At 34.7% G+C, this 23,929-nt stretch overlaps 1 protein-coding gene across 1 annotated transcript; it reads left to right on the forward strand.

The window, feature by feature from the left end:
• The first annotated feature begins 291 nt into the window (after positions 1-291).
• On the forward strand, positions 292-804 carry LOC145679450 (uncharacterized). Its single transcript, XM_081750031.1, has one exon. The coding sequence runs from the start codon at positions 292-294 to the stop codon at positions 802-804; it is 513 nt and encodes a 170-aa protein (XP_081606157.1).
• The last annotated feature ends 23,125 nt before the right edge of the window (positions 805-23,929 follow it).

Below are 23,929 nucleotides of genomic sequence, written 5' to 3' on the forward strand. Positions count from 1 at the left end.
CGTACACCTTAGTAATTTCAAAATGTTATAGTATCTTAAGATAAATAAATAAATAATAAAACGCAATTACATTGGCTGAATTTGTTCGTGTCGACTTGTCAGGTGTATGCATTATAATGATGGTATTGAATATATCGATAGTATACAGTAACTGTTGATTTAAATAAAGTTGCTGAAAATTGAGGTAAAAAAAAATGTTTCCGTACACGGCACAAATATACAAAAGAAGGAAGCAAAACACACACCAAACAGAGTTTGCAGTGGTTACACATGACAGTGGCGTGCTCTACTATGGGTACTACTGCAGTCATATTTGGACAAGGGAGACCTACAGAGGCAGTAAAACGACGCCTTAAAATGGAAGTGCCAAGTCCAATACGTGAACTAATAGTAAAATTAAGACAAGAAGGTAAGTCTCTTATAAACATAGCAAAGACAGTACAGAAATCACACTCTACAGTACAATATATTGTAAATAGGAATCTTGCAACAAATAGTTGCAAAGATCGAAAGCGCAGTGGCCCTCCAATAAATCATAAGGAGGATAATCATAATAAGGATAATCATAAACGTGTTATTTTAAGAAATATCCGAAATGAACCCAAAACAAGTGCTCCAAAACTCGCTGGTATGCTTGAAACTGACTATGGTGTACAAGTGGTTCCAGAAACAGTTCGTACTCTCACCAGAAAAGCTGGCTACAACGGTCGCGTAGCCAGAAAGAGTAAAGCAAACTCCAAGAAATGCGTAGAGTTCGCCAAAGCTCATGTGGACAAGCCGCTTCTGGGACTCTGTTTTATTTAGTGATGAGAGCAAGTTCAACATTTATGGATCCGATGGAAGTGTTGTTGAGTGGAGGAAACTAAATACGCACATAGAACCGAAGCATCTGTGTCCTACTGTAAAGCATGGAGGAGGTGGTATGTTCGTTTTGGGGTGCCTAAGTGCACCTGGAGTAAGAAATTTGCATTTTATTTAAGGTACAATGAAAGAATATGTTTACCTGAACACTCTGAAGGAGAATCTTCACGACAATGCAAAGAAACTGAATATGGGAACCTCTTTTATATTCCTGCAAGATAACAACCCTAAACATATTGCACCAAAATTGAGAGTGATTGTTATATAATGTGCTAAAACAACTTCATACTCCTCCACAATCTCTTGACTGTAATCCCATTGAACATATGTGGGATGAATTGGGGAGACGCATTAGGAAATACAATATTAGAAACAAGGATCAGTTGAAAAATGCATTATGTGAAGAATAGAGGAACATCTCCCTTGCAACTACATCAAAATTCTTGCAATGCAGAAAGAAATACGAGAAGTACGTAAGTCCAAAGGAGGACCAACTGATCACTAATTTCGGTCGAAACTCAATATGATGTCCTCATTTATGAGTATTTCTTTGTGTGTATGGAAACTTTTTTGATTTGTAATATGGTCAGTATCTCGTGTGTATTGGATTTTCTGCTGAATTATATATTCCAAATATTTAATTTTCTTATGTATATGTTTATTATGGAGTCCTTTACAAGAAACGCATAGAAATTATTTCCTTTCTGTACTTTGTAACGTACATTACAATACATAACCGAAAAACATCTGTACGAAAACTTTTTGACCCACTGTAATGCTCGAGACAAAAGCTTGACTGTCATAATTAAATATTCTTATTCTAAAGCAACATACTGTTGTTTCATTCTACCATATGCACATCCCGATATAATTTCAAAAACATTGTGATTTGCAGTTATTATAATAAGCCTAAGAATATGCCAAGCATGCTACTCTCAGATCATTTGTCAATCAAATACTAATTAGTTTTTGTGGGTGTGGTGTTTTGGTAGTGTTTCATTCTGTACTAAAAACTAAATTATGTACTGCAACTTTGAAATCAAGCTTTACTACTGAAGAGAAACGAAATAGGAGAATTACTGTGTGATCCCAATATCAGGTGTAGTCGGGGAGCATTTTGATTTGGTTTGTCAGGGGAGGGGTGGGGTACTAAGGCGAGTTCTTTCCCCGGGCGACAATTAGCCTAGTTGCGTCGCTGAACAGAACATTATGGGACCAGCTTGAACGTCAAATTCGTTGTAGTGCCAATACTCAGGATATTGAGGCTTAATTACACCAGTCGCGGGCCAACTTGTATCTCACGAAAGGATGCAAGAACTGTAGAACACATCTTTCAACAGAATCTGTAACGCATTTAAGTCAGAGTATGAGCTGAAATAAAATTACGTAATCACGTGATATTAGCACAAATGCTCTCTGATAGACATCCTAGCAGTCACAGACTATTGTAACTCTAATAATCTATATACCCGCCAATAGTATTACATCGACATCTGACCATTCCTTTCACGTGTTTAAATTTATTGTCAGTCAGCGTAATAGTAATAATAATAATAATAATCCTCACCAGTGTACACGTATTTCCAGCAAGACTTCTGCATATCATAGTGCAGTATTATTTTTACCAGCGTTGTTCTTAATGAAGCTACAGTTCTTACTCAATATTTATGTTGTGTTTATATGGTATTTACGGTGATTTAATGCCTCTTTGCTTCTACCTCGTAATACAGTATTCATTAAATAACCATCAAAAAAGCATAATTAAATATGTATTCTTTTCTCCTCGTAATCAGTTATACATTGATTAAGTGTCGTTATTATATTTTTTAAATGTTTCTAACAACCGACAACCGACATGATAAAAAATGTGAATGCTAATCTTAAACGAGGATTAAGTTACGCATAATGTGAGCAGTGTTCACTAATCAAACATGTATCGTCTGTAAAGTTACTTAAATCAAACTTATAAATGGTCATTACAAGTGGTGTTTTATTCGTAACTTTACAATTTATTTATGTCAGTAACTTGCGCCTTCTTGATCGTTCTTTATGCCCTCAATTTGAGAACCACTGCTATAATGTGTGGTAAGCAATTTTCTCTGAAAAATTTTGAAACAGGTAGTTTATTCTTGGAGTGAGATTTTTTCGAATAGTTTTCTCCAAAATTGCTCAGGACATTTCGTTTTCAGTAACAAAACCTATAGTATAACGTAACCCGTTTCTTTTTCCTAAGATATTCAGAAGACAAGTTCTTTTTCCTCTTTGAAGGTTTTCTCAAAAAAAATAACTCTCAGGTCACTTGGTTTAAACGTTATCAGTAATCACAATAACAACCCAACAACACGAAATATGCCATTTCAAGTTAAAAACCAACAAGAGTAATTTAATCTTGATCAATAAGAAGTAGTTTCACGCATACTTACTTACTAGAGTGCAATAACCGTATACTTGGTAAAGCAAACAATTTGATTAATTTTTTTGCAAATTTATGAGTTCATGTTTGACAGTATCCATGATTAAACCTAAAACTCAATGATACCTATCTTCCTATTCTCTAGCAATTGACAATCAAAAATACTTACACCAACGCTCTCTTGATAGTAATAATAAAATAAACTTCCTTCTTGCTTCTTACTGAGTTATCAGTCTCATTTTCATTTGCTAGCTCCTAGACGTCTGCCCAGATACACTTCCAACTCCAGTAGAAATTTGCAGATGTTGGCACCTGTTTAATATAATTCCCGATTTCAGCTTTTTATAAATCCATATGTGCTTCATACCATTCCTTTTACTACGAATATTGTCATTCAATTGCATTTACTACATGGTTTCTATAATAGCACTGAGAAGTTACCAAGAAATTTGTTTTAAAATTTGACTGGAAAGATGTCTGTTCTCCCTATCACTCGTTCCTAGCTGTTTACTACGTTTCTTCATCTCATATTTTCCTAAAAGGACTACAATGAATTTAAAATAAAGAATGTATTACAAATATCTAAATTGTACTTTATGTGTTAACAAACGGCGCATTCAGGTCTGGGGAAAAAGGAAAATTTAGAGAGGTCCAGGCCCGCCTAGTGCTGGCTAGTTCAAAATTTATTTTCCTCTTCTGCAATAAAAACAAATCTATCAAACATTATATAGCTTGTGGTACGGTCAACTATTGCAATGGAGAATGCTAGTCATTGAATAACAATATTTCTCCTTAATGAGTATGGTATTGATAATTCATGTATTTCCTGAATTACACTTTCTATTAGAAAAAGCATCTGTTCAAATTTAGGTGTTTCAGCACTATGACTCACATGTTATACTGGTACGCGGGTCCATTATTCATGGAATAGTGGAATGATCTTATATAATGAAAACATTCTGAATACTGGTATTCAAGTTGTGAAATCTTATTTATTTTAATAAGTAATTAGTAGAGAAGTTTGTTTTTCCAGTTTGTGCCCATTCACAAATAGAATACTGCTTTAATTAGTGTTTTATAAAATTAACAAATTTAACAAGAAAAACGTCACCCATATTGGTGTATTCCAATTGTGTATGATACGATGCTGCTTATTCTTTGTAGTATCTTTGTGTAGATAGCATAAGCGAGCTGAATTTTTATTTTGATACAAAGTACTTCTCGTACAGTTGAGTTGCCAACTGAACTAAACAATTGCCAATCGCTTTTCATTTTGTCGGATGCAAGTTAGAACAATGAATACAAAACAGAACTACAAGAATAGTCAACACTTTCATTCAATGACATGAAGAGAACAGCATGCATATAATGTCCATTCTTTCCATGATGTCCAAAATCCATTCTTTCATGCCACCACACAACTCCTTTTATGAATTTTCCTTTACAAAAATTCTAATTCATCCGTATCGATAATTTTTAAAAATTATGTTCAGTAAAGTTAGAGACTATTGTGATACTCAGTACGAGATTATTTCCATCAAAGTTTGTCAAATAATTCTCCAACACGTTCTTGATAGTTATAATCTTTTTAGTAGCCTATACGTAAGGCGATCAATATATATATATATATATATATATATATATATATATATATATATATAATATATATATATATATATAGAGAGAGAGAGAGGAGAGAGAGAGAGAGAGAGAGAGAGAGAGAGAGGGTGGAGCTAGAAGTTCAATACAGACAAATGTTATTTGTCCTTTTCCACATGGTTACTGTCCAAAGAAGCACCCTTCTTCAAAGTCTTTTAATTTCACAGCCATTCTTTGTAGAAATTGTCACTGTGGCCAATAAATAAATAAATAAATACTGGACAATGGAAATGAATTCAGCATTCGAAGAAAAACGTCTTCCTTTCAGCTACTGCTTCATTTCTGGTGGTGCAAAACCAGGGGAATATGGAGAATGATGAAATAACTGGTAACAGGATATACACATTCAGTGTTTCCTGGACTTTATGAGCGGGAGCATTCCTGATTAAAAGGCAGTGACAGACACTTTTGCTTAATATTTAACGACACTGCCTTCAGAGCATCACGACGTTTTAGCAGCATTCCCTTGTAATATGTTCCTGTCACACTATAACCATATGTTATCAGTAAAACTACGCCCAGAAAACGAAAACGTGACTACGTGACTTCCTGGGCAGAAAACTGCACACGAACATTTTGTAGTTGAAGTGCTTTCACTGTGTATTCTTTACTTTAGTTTCTGAGTCCTGGTGATATATTTACTTTTCGCCGTGGAGGTAATGCAGTCATAAAAATTATTCTCATTGGGTGCACAAAGGGTCAACACTTAGGATGCACAACGTCATACCTTCAAGTCTTTTGTACCTAGAAACATAAAAATCGTACAGTAGTATCTTAGGACATGGTTAGAGATTGCGTAAGTTTCATACATAAAGCACAATACTTTTCATATGAAGGAAAAAATCTACTGTTCGCTCCGCGCATGCAAATTGGTATTTCGCCCGAAGATAGATTCTAATCCATTTGCCTATGAGTTGGTCGGGGTTACTAGGCCAGTACAACTGGGATAAGGTGGCCATTTTATCAATAATTTAAGAAAAGACATTATGGATATAGTATAAAGGATAGATCGAAAATTAGGATTAGGTAAGCTACGTATATAAACTGAGTAATAATGACTACATTACTCAGATATTCACTACCACATGCCAATACAATACAATAATATTCCTTTCATTCCTTATCCCCTGACATCTTGTAGCTAAAAATAAGTTGGTTTTCTTATTGATTGGTTGGATTGTAGTTTAATGTTCCGTTCAGTATCGAGGCTATAAGACACGTGATCCTACACCTGAATATGGGATCCCAACCAAGCTAACTCTCACTGGGAGTCGAACCCGAGCCTCTAGCCCCTGGTTTCCTGAGTGATGGATTTAGTAGCGTCATATTAGATTTTGCTAGATGGAGGGAAAGATTTTCGATCTATATAAGAGTTTCACGTTTTCAATAATATATTATTACATAATTTATTAAAAGTCATGTGTTTCTCAAACTTGGGGGAGACAATTGCTGTCCTCTGTCGTCCCCAAATGACTACATTGGTTGAATAATTAAAGTTCGAGTTGTTAGTAAATAGGCATACAATGTCTATAATGGAAAATAAATGGTAATAACATTTACCTTTCATCTAAATCACTTAGATACGTAACAACACTTGATATCTAAGGTAATTTCTACAGAGAAAACTAAATATCCAAATTGCTGCAAAATAGTTTAGAAAATGAAATAAAATGAATTTTTTTAGTTTTATGTCCCACGATTATGCCGGTTAGACTAAAGGAGACGGTGATTATGAGAAATGAATGAAATGGTGGAATGAAGAAAGTGGGAGGAAACGGGAAAACACCGAGGAAACCCACGCACACGGTATTTATCCACCACAAAGTTTACTTGGCGGAAGCAAGGAACAGTTTAGAAGTTTCTATATTATAATCACACAAATTAAACCTCTTCTTCTTCTTTTAGCAAACAAAATGTTAGATACCATAATGGAAAGTGTTTTAAAGCGGGAAAACCCTTAATGTTTTTCATATTTATTGATTTTATCAATCCAAATCAATTTTCTTGGCAATAGTGCAGCACTACTCATATACGTGAGCTCGGATCGAATGTGCAATCCAACTTAATTAAATATATATATATTACTCTATTTCAGAATCAGAACCTTACGGTATTTCCAACAACAACTCGTTAATCTCTCCTCTTCTTTCAAATATATTACTGCAAACAAGTTACATGAACTGATCTGACAATACTCATTAATAGCCAATAACAAAACAATTTCGGATACAGAACTGAACATATGGTATTTGGATGACGGGACTATAGCTGGAGACAAGGATACAGTACTAGAGACATTAGAAATGATCCGTAGACGGGCTAAGGAGATCGGATTGCAAATGAATTTCTCCAAATGTGAGGTCAGCTTTCTCAGAGTTTCCAATGAGCAGTCTAATAACCTCTTCAAGCTGTTTGACGAAGCTGGGATTCAAAGAATTTCGACAGATGACGCCAGCTTATTAGGAGCAGCATTATCTAATGAGGCAAGACGAACAATATTAAAACACAAAATTTCTAAATTAGAATTCTTCTTTACACGTCTTTCCTTAATTTCAGCTCACTCTGCCTTTTACATACTACGTGCCTCATTGTCCATGCCAAGGCTGCTATACTTTCTTCGCTGTGCTCCTTCTTGGCAGGATGCTGATCTACTGGAATGCTATGACACCATCTTGAAAACCGGTCTAGAATCTATCCTGAATTGTTCACTCAACAATAACTCTTGGTTGCAGGCGTCCCTTCCTGTTAACCACGGAGGTCTCGGCATTCGTCGTGCCATGGATCTGGCTATTTCATCCTTTCTGTCTTCATTCTATAGCGCTAAGCCATTGATCGAGACCATTCTCCAACAAGATCTTAGCCTAGTATCGGATTCGGATGTCAACGATAGCATTGCTAAGTGGTCATCTATAGTGAGATCAGATCCCCCTGGCCTTGATAAGAGAGGACTACAATCCTCTTGGGACGATCCTCTTATAAATCACCACTTTTCAGCTCTACTTCAGTCATTCGATAACCCAGAAGATAAGGCCAGACTCCTAGCTACATCATCTCCAAAACCAGGAGCTTGGCTCCATGCTATTCCGTCACCTTCTTTAGGATTACATCTTCCCAATGACAGTTTTAGAATTGCCAGTGCACTGCGTTTGGGAGCAGATGTTTGCAAGCAACACAGATATCCTGCTTGTAGAAGTGTCGTAGACAAGAAGGGCCTTCATGGACTCTCCTGTGCCAATAGTGCGGGCAGACATTCACGCCACTCCAGCGTCAACGACATAATCATGAGGGCACTAATTTCAGCAGGCGTTCCTTCTATATGTGAACCGTTGGGATGCAGTCGTGCAGACGGCAAGAGGCCAGATGGTATGACCCTAATACCGTGGAAGAAAGGAAAAGCACTTCTATGGGATTTTACTTCTTCTGACACCTTCGCCCCTTCAAATCTGCATTCTTCCTCAGCACAAGCTGGCAACGTGGCTGCCCGCCGGGAAACAGAAAAGCGCAGGAAGTATAGCAATTTACTCGACAAATATCATTTTGTCGCTATAGCTGTCGAATCGGGTGGTTCATGGGGTCCTGAAGGCCTTAACTTTATAAAAGAAGTTGGTTAGCGCATTTATTTATCGTCAGGAGACGCTAGAGCAACCTCTTTTCTACTGCAACGCATCAGTATGGCAGTACAAAGAGGGAACGTTGCATCAGTTTTGGGAACGCTACCCTCTGGTAAGGAACTGGAGGAGATCTTTTGTCTGTAATCTCGGCGAAGGTTTGAGGATGCTGTTGCGAGGCTTATCACAATAACGTGTATTAGTGGATAATTATATTTTGATATTCTGTAAAATGTAAATTGTGTACTGTTCAAGGAATGTAATCTTCTGTATTAGATGATCTTTAGGTGCTTCATTGCATTCGGTATTGTACTTATGTACATACTAGGTATTCCACTCGGATAAATTTCGTTGATTTCGGATTTATTAAAATTTAACGGTGATTTAACCCTAACAATTGGAAGCAAACTAAAGAGAGGACCGTGCAATATATAGCATAATACTAACTGAAATACCATTCTTCGCATGGGGGCTGTATTTGGAAGTCAACGCCTGTGGAGGTATCACCATTCATCTCAGAGACCGCGAAAACTATGGATTTGACACTAATATTGGTCATTTTGGATCATTTTTACATGGCTAGATATCCCCCCTGTGAACTCAGCCCTAAGCCAAATGGGCTGAGCTTGGAAGCTAATGCGATCGGAGTTTCATCATTGATCTCACTGACCTCGAAAAATATGAATTCGACATTAATATCGGTTATTTTCTACTACTTTTATATGTCCTGGTAACGGCTCCCTCCCGATAAATTTAAATTAAAATTTAAAAAACGCTTCGTCTTGGTCTGAAGCTTGGAACAAGGTACCCGAAGCCCAAATTTGATGACTCTTGGTCCACTTGTCTGGTCCTCAGGCAGCACACAGACAGACAGACACACAGACTTATAGACAAACATTTAATTTTATTTAAATTAGATAATAGTCCCTAAACATAGACAGATGTACAACTACACAAAAATTAGAATACGGTTCACCTTGTTCAAGGTCTTGAAATTCCTTACCCAATTACTTGGGTTTCTACACCAATCTCTGGATGGATTTCTAGCTAAGTCTGACTCATTTAACAAAATAAGTTAAACAAAGGAGAAAACATGCAAGGTCGAGTGAAATGAAACGAAACATAACAGAAATTTCGTTCGTAAGTAACCCAATGTTCTTCGAGTATTAAAGAAATAACCAATTGGTCACTCAAAAAATTAACAAAATCTTTCACTTTATTACACCAATTTATAATCAATATCGTTTATTTGGGTAAATTTCTCACTATTAACACATGCCTCACTTGATTCCACTTTTCTTCTGTTTTTTGCACATGGTATGAACTACACGAAATTCATTCTCACTTTCTTCCTTATAATATTACAGACCAAAAACTTTTAATGCAAAACATTCTCATTTAAACAATCAGAAACAAAAATTAAAGGCAAGGTATCAAGAGTTAACGCGTACAAACGAACTCGTTGAGCAAAGAAAGGCGTAACATTCCATCAATGTACAAACAACCACGGCACATCCTCACACCTGGCCACGCAACATTCGAGTCATTGTCCTTTCGAGCTCCGAAAGCAGCGAGGAGAAAACAAGAATGTTAGCTTTTGGAAATACCTGTTCGCAAAAGTTCCCTAATTCTTTTCTCCTTTTAAGTACCTACTTTTTGTCTTTATTTTACAATATATTTGTAGTGTTACACTATTTGTTTTTTTCTTTTCTTATATTCCTGATATTCCTTTTACATATGTTATAATTTTTATTCTTTTGTGATGAAAGTCACTCTGACAATCCACGGGCGATTCAGTAGCGGCTTTCGTTACAAGTTGCCCCGCCTAGAGAAAAATAGGAATTCTCCTGGGCTATGATGACAAAAAATCAGGATGTATGGTAGTCATTGCTGGGAATATAAAATTCGTTATTATTTATACAAAATAACCAATTCTAAAGACATTCTCAAATAATCTAGCAAATATATACTCATTATGGACCCATTACAAAAATATAGATTCAATCTCTGAAAATACTTCATGACTTCTGAAACATGAGCTCTTCTGTAAGGCTCTGGATCATCATTTCATTTGACAACAAAAGAGTATTTGGAGTAAAAAATCTTCTAATAATATAAACGATAAGATCCATTTATCAGTAAGTAATTTTGCGATCTTTTCTCTCATTGAAAATTTTACATGACTTAGCAAGAATCTTATCATCTATTTGTTCCACTACTGGACTTCTCTGAAGTATAAGCTATTTTCCTCGACTCCATACCTTTTCCATGTTGGAGAAAGCAAACTGCTGTATCTTCTTACCTAATATTACATATATATCTAGATCTGAAATGTGCCAACTATTCTCTAATGGGTGTAATTTGTATTCCATAATATTATTCTATTGGTACACCTTTCAAACCTGAATGTTCACAAATATTCAAGACGTATAGAAGTTCAAGAATAAGAGAAGACTACTACGTTTGTTTATTAAAACAATAAGCTCTTATTGACAATTTTAAAGTCTTGATAAATCTTTCAGCGGAATGCGCTTCAGGATGTTACAGACTTAAGCTTATGTTTTATTCCTAAGCCAAAGAGAAATTTAGAAAAGCATTCTGATATAAAAACTGAAGCATTATCAGTAGCCAAGGTCTCCGGACAAAAAGACAAATGAATATATTCATGAATACTTTTGCTAACAAAGTAGATGTAACACTTTTCACCTTTTTCTAATACTACGAACTTACTCGCGCTTCAAACAAAAGAAATGTATAACCTTGTGAAAATAGAAGAATACTAATAATATCATAAACCCAGCTAGCATTCATTCTCTTAACTAATCTTCATGATAATGGACTCATCTTAATGGTGACAAAAATATGTTGAAATCATGGATTTGCCCAACATTCCAAGATCCCTCAGTTATATATTGACTTATGGTTTTTAATCATGTTTTATGTTGTAATCCTTGATTCCATTCAGTATAAAGTTACCTGCGCTGTTAAGACCAGTAATCTTAACTAACAGTTCTTTTAGTGTTATGGCCAATATTCTCAAATTGTACGAAAATCAAGTGTATTTAAATGAGCCATTGAAAAAATAGCACCGTGTTTTATATGCAATGTAAGAGAAACAGTTTGAAAGCTTTGGAAATTTTTGGTATCATAACCAGTATTCATAATAAGTTTCAATTTTCGAATCATTTGTATAACGTAAGATCTTCTTTATTGCCAAGTGTTTTTAATATTGCAATTGATTCTCAGACAGTGGTATATATATACACTTTTGTAAATGTATTTTAAAATGAATCGTCTGAATTTGCGAATTGAGTCAGAGGTGTTGCGCGCTTCATGAAAATTTATCGCATCTATATATGCGTAAATTTGGCCAACCACTTTCTCGAATGAAAAGTTTTCGCACCAGGAATTAGTGCCTGATTTCCTAATTAGTGCTAGTTGAGAAGTTAGGGCACAGCAAAAGTGTCTGACCAACTTCACACTGGCCTAACCAGTTTCTATGAATTGAAAACTTTTTACACTATGAATTAGTGCCTAATTAAATTTAGTACCCGATTCTCAGAATTAGTGCTGGTTTCGTTGAAAAGTTAGTGGTACAGCAAAGTGGCGGGCCCAACTTCATATTTGGTCGACCTGTTTTCTCGATTATGAAATATCGCTTTTTTCATTTGAAAATTAAGAAAAAATAAAAACCAAATAATTTCTTATCTTGTTTACTTTTGTTGATTTTTAGTCCCAATTTAGAGAGAGCCAAAGACTTCTTCACCTTTAGACTCTTAATCATGACTTTAAGGGAATAGTCACGAGTAAAAATTCATTAAGAGGAAAAGCTTTGTCGGGAAACTCCATGAAGAGCAAAAAACCACACAAGGAAAGATATTCTAACATTTTTTTCATACAAAGGGGATTTAGCAGTAGGCCATCCTAGACCCTTACCTAGGGCCCACAGTAACCTTATGCAGAACTTAGAAGTGGAAACATGAACTTCACACTATTTGCTTTCTTAAATAACTTAAACGCACTTCCTTCAGAAAACATTAGAAAAAGTGCTGTAAATCTTGTGAAGAATTACACTAAAGACTTATCGTCTAAACTAATTGAATAATGTGTCCATTTTGCAGAATTTTTGAAAGATTGTGAAGTAAATCTGCTGGTGACTCTTTAAAAATTGATCGTGAGAAACATTTGAAAGTTCTTTTTCCAAATCTAGACATTGGTTTCAGAATATTTATGAGTATTTTACCATCGAGTGCAGAGCAATAATTTCTTGTTTTAACGAGAATAAAAACTGCTCTTAGAAATTCAACATCGGATGGCAAGCTTTCTACATTGGTATCGTTCACAGGAAATGCTGATGTCCTGCAAGAAGTTGACTTTGAGGGTCTCATACAGCAATTTCTGGCCAGAAAAACAAGAAGAAAGAACTTGTAGTAAATTTTTCTTTTAAATCAAATATATTTTTATTTTATACAATATTCAATTCACAACTTCAAATTACAGTAAAAATTATTATTATTATTACTATTATTATCATTATTATAGAATTTTTTCATGTAATGGTCGGGTTCAAATAACAATAATAAAATAATATAATATTGTAGAGCCTAAAATTGAGACTGGCCTAGGGGACCAAACCTCATAAATTCTCGCTGATTACATAGAATGTTAAAAGAGAAATGACACACTCGTAAGTCTAAAAGACAATGTTGGCAGTATGTAAACTTCTTTCTTCAACCCATATTGGTTAAGAAAAACAATATGGCACTATGTCTCCAATTGTTGGTAACTTCTAACCAGTAAGCAATTAGAAATATCAACCGTTTAGTACCGGAGTGGAGTTTCGAATGCCCGACATCGTAAAACATGTCTCGATACTGATTAATTTACTACTTAGGATCAGTGTTTCTTTCAGGAAAAAATGTTCCGAGGGGGCAGACTTAGTATTCGGAGGGGCATATATTATTTTCACATGGCACTATTCTATTTATTGTAGTATTATTTTGGTCTTCTCCGAGAGCCACTCTCAGAGCTCCAGGGCCCAATGCCTCCCAAGAAAAACATGTCTGGAAGAAATACTGCTTAGGATCTTTAGTACCTTTCTATTTACCTCTTATCTAAACATCTAACCTCGAAATAATTACGTCAAGAATTGTTATTTTCAATTATTGCATATTTAATACATGAGATGTTGCTAGGGTGACCATAATTTCAATAGCTAAAAAAGGAGTACACACACACTCAAATTGCAGCTGTAGCTTATTTTGGAATAATTTCAGAGTAATACATTGCCATAAAATGAAAACGTAAAACAAAATAGTTTTATTATGTAGTTCAAAACGTAACAAAGCAGTGTTATAATGAACGTATAGCTACTCGTATAGTATAATAACACTTAATGATGATGTTTTATAGTGACAAGACATTGTGCAGAAATACTTTTTGTCAAGTGGGGCTAGGGTAGCCTGGCTCCTCAGGCTACTATTCGTCGTTTTGTGCTATATTAATAGTGAAGGGACAATATATTCTTTATTTTACTTCAGTTTTAATCCCTTTCTGAAAATACGAGATGAAGAAATATAGAAAACAAGTAGGGAATCAGTGGCTCAGTAAGAAAGCGCTTATCTCTAGTGCATGGGATCCTAGTTAGCTTTATGGTTACCAGTTAGCTTTTGTGGACAAACACCGTTTGCGTGGATATTCTCGAGATCCACCGTTTCCTCTCACTTTCTTCATTACATCATTCCATTCGTTATCAATTTTATCACCACCACCGTCTCCGTTGGATGGAATTTCATTTCATACAGCTAGGAGGGTAATAGACATCATTCCAACGAAATGTTTACTCAAATTTCTTAGTAATTCCTCAATAACTAAATGAGTTGAGTTGAGTTGATTTTGAGTTTAACGTCCCGTTCAGCAGCGAGGCTATATGAGACGTGGACCTACTGATTAACGTGGAATCCGAACCACATGAGCTCCCGCCGGGAATCGAACCCGGGTCTTCCGTACAAAAGGCGGTTACGCTAACCGCTTTGCCACGGAGGAACTCTCAATAACTAAATGAGAAACAGCTGTGGAGGTATATATTTTTTCGAATACAACGATTATGTATTTTTGTCTTTCATTTCCTAGAGGATAAGAAAATCGTGTGAATTATTTAGTTTTAGATTTACTCGATTGCACAGATCCTAAGACTTGCAAAATTTCGGAAGAAATGTTATTTTACCGTGAAACAGTGCTACTATTATAAATACAATTGTGTTGTTTACCAGGACTTACGACTAAACCCTGTATTCATAAATAAATATTTCATGAACAGCCTCATAATACGGTTTAGGTCATTTCTCTTTTTAAAAAAAAAAAATACACAAAAGGAATTTACTCTTGGGGTGATTTCTCTCGGACGAGATTCTCAAAAACATTTGAGGCGACTTTCTGCATATTTCATAAGTACTGTATATACCTATTTTATTAATGAAACTACAATGTAGCGTAAGTAGTTTTTCAATCAAAGATTCGCAAAAAGTATTTTGTTCTTGGGAGTAAATATTTTTGGACGATTTTCTCAATTACGTTGCAGACAATTTCATTTAAAAAATCATTAATTACTCTTTAATGCGGCATAAGCCATTTCCTCTAAAAAAAAAAAAATCGAAAAGGCAAGTTAGTTCTAGTAGTAAGGTTAAAATTTAATTAATAATGTCTCTCTCTATCATCATTTGCGTCATTCAGAAAGTTCAGTGAGACAGATTGAACTGTAGCGTACATTGTAGGCTTTATTTCGCCGAACATAGAAAAGAGCAATACTCTAGGACAGGAAGTAGAGAACTAAATACTAAAGATTTGATATCCAATCTGTAAACACATATAAGAAACTTAAGTTCTCCATATTCCAGTTAAATTAAATTTAAAAATTGTCACTATTTCAATTTGTCTTTTTTTTTTTAATGTAAATCATTACGTTAGGCAAACCGAATGAAAAAAGTTATTATCGCTTTAGGTATTGCTCTGAAATTAACATTTTGACTGCCATTAAGCTACGTATATACATTTAATTTATTACGACACGAAAACGTTCCTATACCTTAAATTATTTTGAGAAATAATTTCTAAGATATATTTTTGTTATATTCCGGTAACCTGGAACTCTTTCAGAGATTTGATATTGATGAAAAAAGGACAGTACAATCATTATGCAGCAATTATATCTTAGAACAGAGAATAGTAGCAGCTTTTCTCGTTGCAATCCAATAACCAAGATTTAACTGTGGTAGATTGTGAATGTCATACTTGTAGCTAGAGGCTAATATGGGGACATTCAGTCACCCCTGCGACCAACTACAGCTTCCCTGAAACTTTTAGTTATTTGTTGGTATTTGTGTTTGAACGTAAGGTGAACTGAAGACGGTTCCTAAAAACAATCTCAGCCACCTTATGTTAGCTGTCTGGCTATAGACCTCATAGATGTTAGTTATTAGTTATTAGATGTTAGTTATTAGTTATCACACACTAAATAGCTGAATTGGGTTGCCAGAAGTACTCTGTACATTAGTGGTTTCCAATCTTTCAAAGTAGGTGGTCCAGCTTGAAGAATTTTTGTTTTGTGTGACCTACGTAAAAGGCAGCACCTGTTCAGAAAGAATGAGAACCATTGTTCGTTATCTCTGTTATTTAAAACTAAATGATATATAATTGTCATTCTAACGACAGATACAAAATAATTTCCTCTCTCACTTTTCAATCTCCATGATTCTTGTTCATTAATAAGGACGAATCTTTAAAGCAATAAACTAAGCTATAATGCATTCACAAGATTTTGTCTAATTATATAATTATGAGAAAATAAGAAAATAACCACTGTCAAGGTGTAGGGACAATCTTTTTTTGAAAAAGAAAGTGCCCGACAAACTTCTCTTTGTATGAGATCTTATTATGACAATGTTGAAATAATTCTTTGAACAAGACTACACAAAAATTTTCTAAGCGCTTCAAAACCACGATAATGTTCATAGAATCACACATCATTGTATTTATGTCAGGTGTTGTCGTGTTCAGTTCAATCCACGTTTCAGTGGTTAATTGGCAAATTGATTCGTGTCTATTGCAGCTGCCATATTACTCACCAAATATTAATGAGCATTAATATTAAAAGACATTCGTCACCAATTACTGCAAACAGTGTTGATTCCCATTCCCTTAACACTACAATAAAAATGACACACAATTCCTTGAAAAGATTTTAAGTATAGTTATATACACAGTATATATGGTCTACACATTATAAAACTTTTAGCTTAAATTACAGCTAAGTCTCCACCTTTTTGTAGTTTGATTTCTGTGGTGTACCAACTTTTACGAAGGGTTGTGACAATGATGAAGAAAGATACTCCACTTAGGTGTTAAATACTTTTTTTTCCTTTTCTACAGAATTTCTAAATTAAAGACACTAATATTCGGTGATGGATTCAGACATTTCTAAGGGGAGCTGAGCCCCCTTAGAATGTATATGCGCCCCCTAGAATATCTATACACATGCATTGAAATATTTTGTGTTTTTCGGAAATAAAAGTCTTAAAAGCAAAGATTTTTGTTTTGTTTTTTTAAAAGAAAATTAGTTTCTTCTTTGGCCCAACCTAATTGTTTTAATTAACAAACAATGTTCTCGTATAAAGTCGAAGTTAAATAAAAACTTGGAAATTAGGCACAGACACACGCAAACACTTTACAACGTTAGCTAGGAAAAATGGCAATATGTTTGTCTTTTTGTAAATATAACACGAAGAGAGGAAAGAGAGCTAGGATTTTCATGAAATGTTGATATAAAAAGGTTGGGAGTTGAAGCACTATAGTAAGGACTTGGTAAACAAAATAAAACACCCAGAACAAGGTTCAAATTCGAGACATGCTGTTTTAGAAGTCTTTTTGCATTGTTAGAAGCAAGGTAGGAAGGCAAAAAGTCAAAAAAGAAAGTCTCTCACATGCAGGGCCTGCGAGAGCGGTCGCGGGCCCCGGGGCTGAGCAATCCCGGGCCCCTTACATATTTCCTTATGACTTTTAACGTACTTACCACTTTGGACGGAAATAAACTAAAATGAACATTAAGACTTATTTTGAACTCTTTATTAGACCATTAATGCGTTTAATTAACATGTTAAACAGTATTGCTATATCTCCAAATAAGTGAATAATAAGAACTCTGAACCAAACCTATGTTCACTGTTCGCTGAAAAAATAACTTCATTAATTCACTATTTATGATTTTGTTTAGACCCAATACTTGTTGGTTCTAAGATTTTTGAAGGCTTCAAAACTAAAATGAATAAAAAAATTATATATTTAAATATAATGGTATCAAAATATAGAAAAAAAGTAACTTATCTATTTGTAATAGCAAAAGTTCTCCCCTAATGCTCAATCAAATGTTCAAAACAAACTAATTTGTGAAGGAAATACAAAAAGAAAGTATTAAATAGTTAATAAAAGTTGAGAAAGTAAATGTTCTCAACCATCCAACCTACCCTGTACTATGCATATCTTTGCACAAATTGTTGCTATAAATAATTATATAGAAATAAGCTATGCAGTTAGTCTTCCTTAACTAGAGACATGAGGCATTAGGCCTAATTTAGTTACTTCAATGAAATATTGTTCAAATTAACTATAGTGTGATTAATAATGTGATATTAATAGTAATTGTCTGTAGGAGAAATTTATTATATGTATTACTACTAGACAACTGTTACAGTTACAATGTATCCTTTTCTACGTATAGTTACAACAAAATTCCCCTTCTGGCTTTTTTTCAGGGCGAATTCATCAATGATAGCATCCAGTTTGGTACACTTGATAAGTTCTATCTCCACTGCCAACAAGCCTAAGCTTGATTATCTGTATTGACACATTGTAGAGAGTAAAACATTTTTTACTCTATTTAACAGAGAGAAAGAGCGCTCTGCACTAGGAATGGTAGCAGGGATTGTGACGAATATACGAAGGGCCACTGTCAGATTTGGAAATAAAGTTTCTAGATTCAAAGTTTTGATGTCATTTAGGAGATCCCATGGTGAAAGCGTTTTCTCACCAAAATTGGCCGAATATATCAATTTCAGGCTATGCAGTTCATCAGAAAGATCATCTCCTAAATCACTGGAATAGTGCAGCTGCTTGTTCTTTGATCTGGTCACTGTCATTTCTTTGCAAGACCACAGTACACAAAAATTGTTACACAAAGAGCGCACTGATTGGAAGCGAACTGAGTAAAAATATACATTTAGTAATTCTTTATCCTCGGCCGCCGGACCCTCTTAGGGGCCCTGGGCCCCAGAGCTCTGGCCCCTCCTGCCCTCCCCTCTCGCCGGCTCTGCTCACATGGAGGTGTAATGTGAGGGTATTCCACACTGGTTTTAAAGAAAAGTTTCTTTGTTTTGTACTTTTTATTCATTCTGCATTCGCCTGGTGGGAATAAGGAAATTCTTTGGAAAAATTTAAGTTAGAATGGCCTTGACGTACCAAATCCGGAAATGTTGTTTTAATGTACCCCTTAAATTTTTATTGCCCCCCACCTTGTAAAGAAATCTGATTCAACACCTCTAACGTCCTATTGATTGTCATCTCACAATAAGTTTTGAGGACCTTATTACATTTATTTTATTTTATTTTATTTTATTTTATTTTTTTATTTTCACTTTTAAAACAATTTATTAGAGTAAGATCGTAGAGTAGAGAAAGATTCAACGAGAAACAAACGAAGATAAGATGATCTTATAAATAAATTTAAAAGATGTCACAGTTTTTTTTTTAATTTAAGACGGCGAAAGATGAGAAGGAAGTCATAATGGCTCAATGATTCGATATAACTTGGGGTATTTTTTGATAAGATAAATGGATTGTGTGCTTAAAAAAATTGATTCCCGGTCACTAGTATTGCCTAAGAGATGAGACAAAATAGAACTTTCGTGACGAGACAGTGTTCTTTCAATACAAACAGCTATACTTTCCAGGGCTAGGCAGCCTTGAAATTTCGCCTCGTGGATAATACTACTGGTCATGGGCTTTGGACTTTCGAGGTTCCGAATAATCTACTACATATTGCCAATCTTCACGAAGATGACTTGTTAATTCAATCTAATAATTATCAACCTATGAGCTTCTTGGTGGCGTACTCATCTTCGACGCCGGAGGACTGGGTTCAATTCCGAGTAAAACTTCACGTGGTTCCGATTCCACGTTAAGTTGTAAGTCTACGTCTCATATAGCTTAGCTACTGGAATAGGTGCTAAATTCTACTTAACCAACTTAGCAATCTAATAATTGCACATAATAATGTGAAAAACTGTCTTTGGCTAATAACAAACAGACATATCAGGCAAATAAAGTCAGTTGTGCGTTCTGAAAAGGAGGTTTGACTATTACGCTAGTCGAAAGACTAACTGAACGAAAAAGAGGATTGCTCTCTGTGAGCTAATTATATATAATTTGTAATATTTACTAGTAAATACAATCAAACTCAAGACATAAAAATATGCATATATGGAGATAAGCTGATAAATGTAATATATATAGTAATATATTACTATGATATATAGTAATATCTACAGACTAACCTGACAAAAGTAAAATAAACTGCTTGTGACCATAGTAACAAATCATCCAAATGTATGTAATGTGCTACAAATTAAGATAAAGTATCGAAAGCTCTAAAAAATAAAACCTTGTACGTTACAGTAGAAATAAAATACCTTATACCGTGTTATGTAAACCTTAAAAAAACTACAATCATTCATACATACAGAGTAAGTCAAATTTATGTTACCACTCAAATTATATTTATCTACTAAGCGTACGGTAAACATGTATTAGACATATTTAACTTTTGTCATTCACTAGCTTCTATTGTTTATCTCTTCAACTTGACTCGCCCTGTTTTCATTGTTTCACACATTCGTTTCTCTTCTTTATCTCTTTAAATTGTCAATTCTATTTTTATTGTTTTCATACATTAGCTTGCATTCCTTATCTTTTCAACATGACTCATCATGTTTTTATTGTTTTTACAGGTTTTTAATGGCTTACTGATTAACGTTGGGACAAAGAAGAGTTGCACAAACCTTGATGAAAGTATATGGTTTGCCGATTGTAGTCCATCGAATATTTCGGCTGTGATTTGCATGTGACCTACGAAGCTTTTAACAGTTCACTGCATTTACTGAAAATCTGTGAAAACTGGATTGATAGCGAATAACTATGGACGAAATGTAGGAAGCCTAAGATCAGGAAGACGTGAACTTAACATTTCTGTAATCCAATAAACCTTATTACAAAGTCTGTCGAAGTCAGTCAGTCACTTTTGACGGTGCAGTTTTGGAACCGGAATTAAATAAAAACCCTGTGGCGTATCTTAACACGGTATTAGGTTATGACCATGCTACATACAAGTCGTTCAAGTTTTAACAGTGGCACAGAAACGTGCTACAGTGGAATGCTGTAGGTTTGAGGTGAAGTACAGGAAGATATTTGACTAATAACATTCAGCGATAAAAGAATTTTTCACACAAATGAACTTGCCGACTGATGTAACACAATTTTCTGGAACACTGAAAATCCTCGTGTTATTTGGAAACATGAACGCGATTCCTCAAAGGTGAATGTTTGGTACGTTGTGAAAGTAGTTGGAGTAATTGAGCCCTACTTTTATGATACCACATAGTGATGTCAAACATGTTCTTAACGATGTTGCTGTAATAAGCCATTGATGAACTATCACTACAAATCCGATTTTATTTCCAACAAGGTGCTGCACCACCGCATTATGCCCTTACTGTTCGTACCTATCTCATCTACACATTTCTCGGTTGATATTTTGGATATAGTGGATCTCTGCACTGGCCTTCACAATCCACATTCTTATCACCCTGTGGTTTCTGGTTATGATGTATGGTAATGGAGGGTGTGTATAGCAGGAAAGTTCGTGACATCAGTGACCTACAGGACCGGATATGGGATGTGATATCATCCATTTAACGCAAAATATGTGTACGGGGTTAAATGCTACTACTAGGTTTTATTTTAGCTTTTAAGTGATGAACATGATGGTGAACAGATTGAGTAGTCCTGTAGTCCTGTAATCCATCATGTAATCCTTTATCATATTTGGTGAATGGTAAATTTCTGCCATATTTGTTTCTTATAACACACTTTTGAGTCACCTTATATGTAACTAAAAGTGTTTTTATAATTAGCAAATTAAATCAAACTTAAAAATCGCCAGGAGCTGCTTGCAAAAAGGAATCTCGTCCGTTAGAGTATTCAAAAGACCATACCATGTAAATCTCTAAAAAATAATAATATTCAGCTGTGAGTATATTGTATGTAACTAAAACTGAACTTTTAATTAGCAAATCAAATTTTAAAAAATCACTAGATCTAAAAAAGAGCTTTGTTAATTACAATAATTAAAAGAACGCGTTATCTGAACTTTTTACTTTTTAAAAAAAGTTCTATGACTATGAGAACGTTATATACAAGTATAAAAATGATTCTAAAAATAAAATTAAACTCTAAAAAACGTACATATACTGTATACAGGCTAAACTGAGAAAGGTATAATATTCTGCGATCACAATAACTAATTTTATATGCAGTGTGCAACCGCATCAATACGCGTATAGTGGTATAAATAAAGGTAACCAGCAAGAAACTTATCATTCAGAACTTCCAGATTTCTGATTTACTCTCTTCTATTTCATACTTTTTGTGGTCTATGAGAATTAACAACTTCCAACGTTAATGCGTTGCTCACTGCTTGGTCTTCTTGAATTAAGGCAACGAATTTTTTCTTTGACTCAGTATGGAACCGATTGAAAAAATAGAAAAATAAAAGAAAGAAAGGAAACTACTCAAAGTGTATACTTCAAATAATTTCGCAATTTTTAGATTTTGTTAGCTCTTTTGTTTATTACACGCAAAAAAGGTATCTAGGAACTTTCATATTTTGAAACAAGTAAGTTTCGTTTCACAATATGAAACTAAGTAGACTTCGAAACTATGGGAATTCAATACTCACATTTCAAATAATACATTTATAACTCCTGGTTGCAATAAATTGATAAGATGAGAGATAGAACCTATTCCTCGGACGGAACTCCTTCCTGGTTAAGTGGTTAGCGTACTTGCCTTTAGCATGGGAGACCCGGATTCGATTCCCAGTGGCAGCTCATATGGTTCGGATTACACGTTAATCAGTAGACCCCGTCTCATATTCATTCGCTGCTGAGAGGGATGTTAAACTGAAAATCAATTCAACTCAGCAGTTCCTCGGACGCTAAATTCACATCAAAAAGTAAATACACGCTACGCCTTACTGTTTTCTTCTATGACGATAAAGGTTGAAATCGGAAATCGTTAATATAGTTGAGGGGAGGACATAGAACCTGCTCTTGGGAAAGTGGATCTATTGAAATAAAAACGCTTCTCGATATTTTTTTTACCGGTTTTCCTGTATGGAACTCAGTTTTGAAAACGAAACTAAAAATAAATTTCAACTATTTTCGGTTTTGATTGAGTGTTGTGGGTTTGACAGTATGTGCTTTTCAGACACTGGCGTGGCAACCCTACTTGTACAAGTATCTCTTTGTTCGAAGATTAGCTTACATCTATGATATCTGGCGATAGATCTTCAGAATTTCATTTGTCTAGTCCTGTTTTAGGAATTGAGCCATAATTATAATTGCATAGAATTCTAATAAAACGTTTCTATTCAAATTTACTACATTTTTTAAAATTTAAGCTACAGAAACATGGTCGACTACTGAGATGTGGAGGACAAAGTTTCAAGTGGGTTAACTTGGTTGTTACAGGTCTTCCTATAGCTCTACTGAAATTCAGTTTCTTTTCTCAGAATTATTGAAATTTAAAAATAAAAAAAACATTTTTTTGGAAAAATTTTCAGAGAATGAAATTTTTCATAGGCATTATATTATTATCACTATTTTCATAGACATTATATTATGATACTATTACCATTAGAGAGAAAGTATATCTCAGAAAAATATCATTGACAAATCACATGCTTCCTTGTTTCACCAATTCTTATAATTGGGGCTTTGTGAGCCCAAGGGCTTCAAGTACAATTACCAAAGGACCCCGCACTTTTCTTATGGAAAGTGGCTTTCGGCTAATGTTGTTGAAACTTCGCTGGTTGATAGTTCTTAACATGTGGATCAAAAGTCTCAATGGGCACAAAGACCGAAATCCACTCCTTCCCCCCCCAAAAACCGCCTCCAAGTAGCTGGGGGGATTGAACTGATTTCAGCATGTAAAACAATTTGTTGTTTTAATCAACTCAACAAGGACCCCAAACAACCACATGTTAGACTATCAAACTACCCAC

Source organism: Thermobia domestica, chromosome 1 (assembly GCF_964235325.1).
Source record: "Thermobia domestica chromosome 1, izTheDome1.hap1.1, whole genome shotgun sequence".
Taxonomy (NCBI): domain Eukaryota; kingdom Metazoa; phylum Arthropoda; class Insecta; order Zygentoma; family Lepismatidae; genus Thermobia; species Thermobia domestica.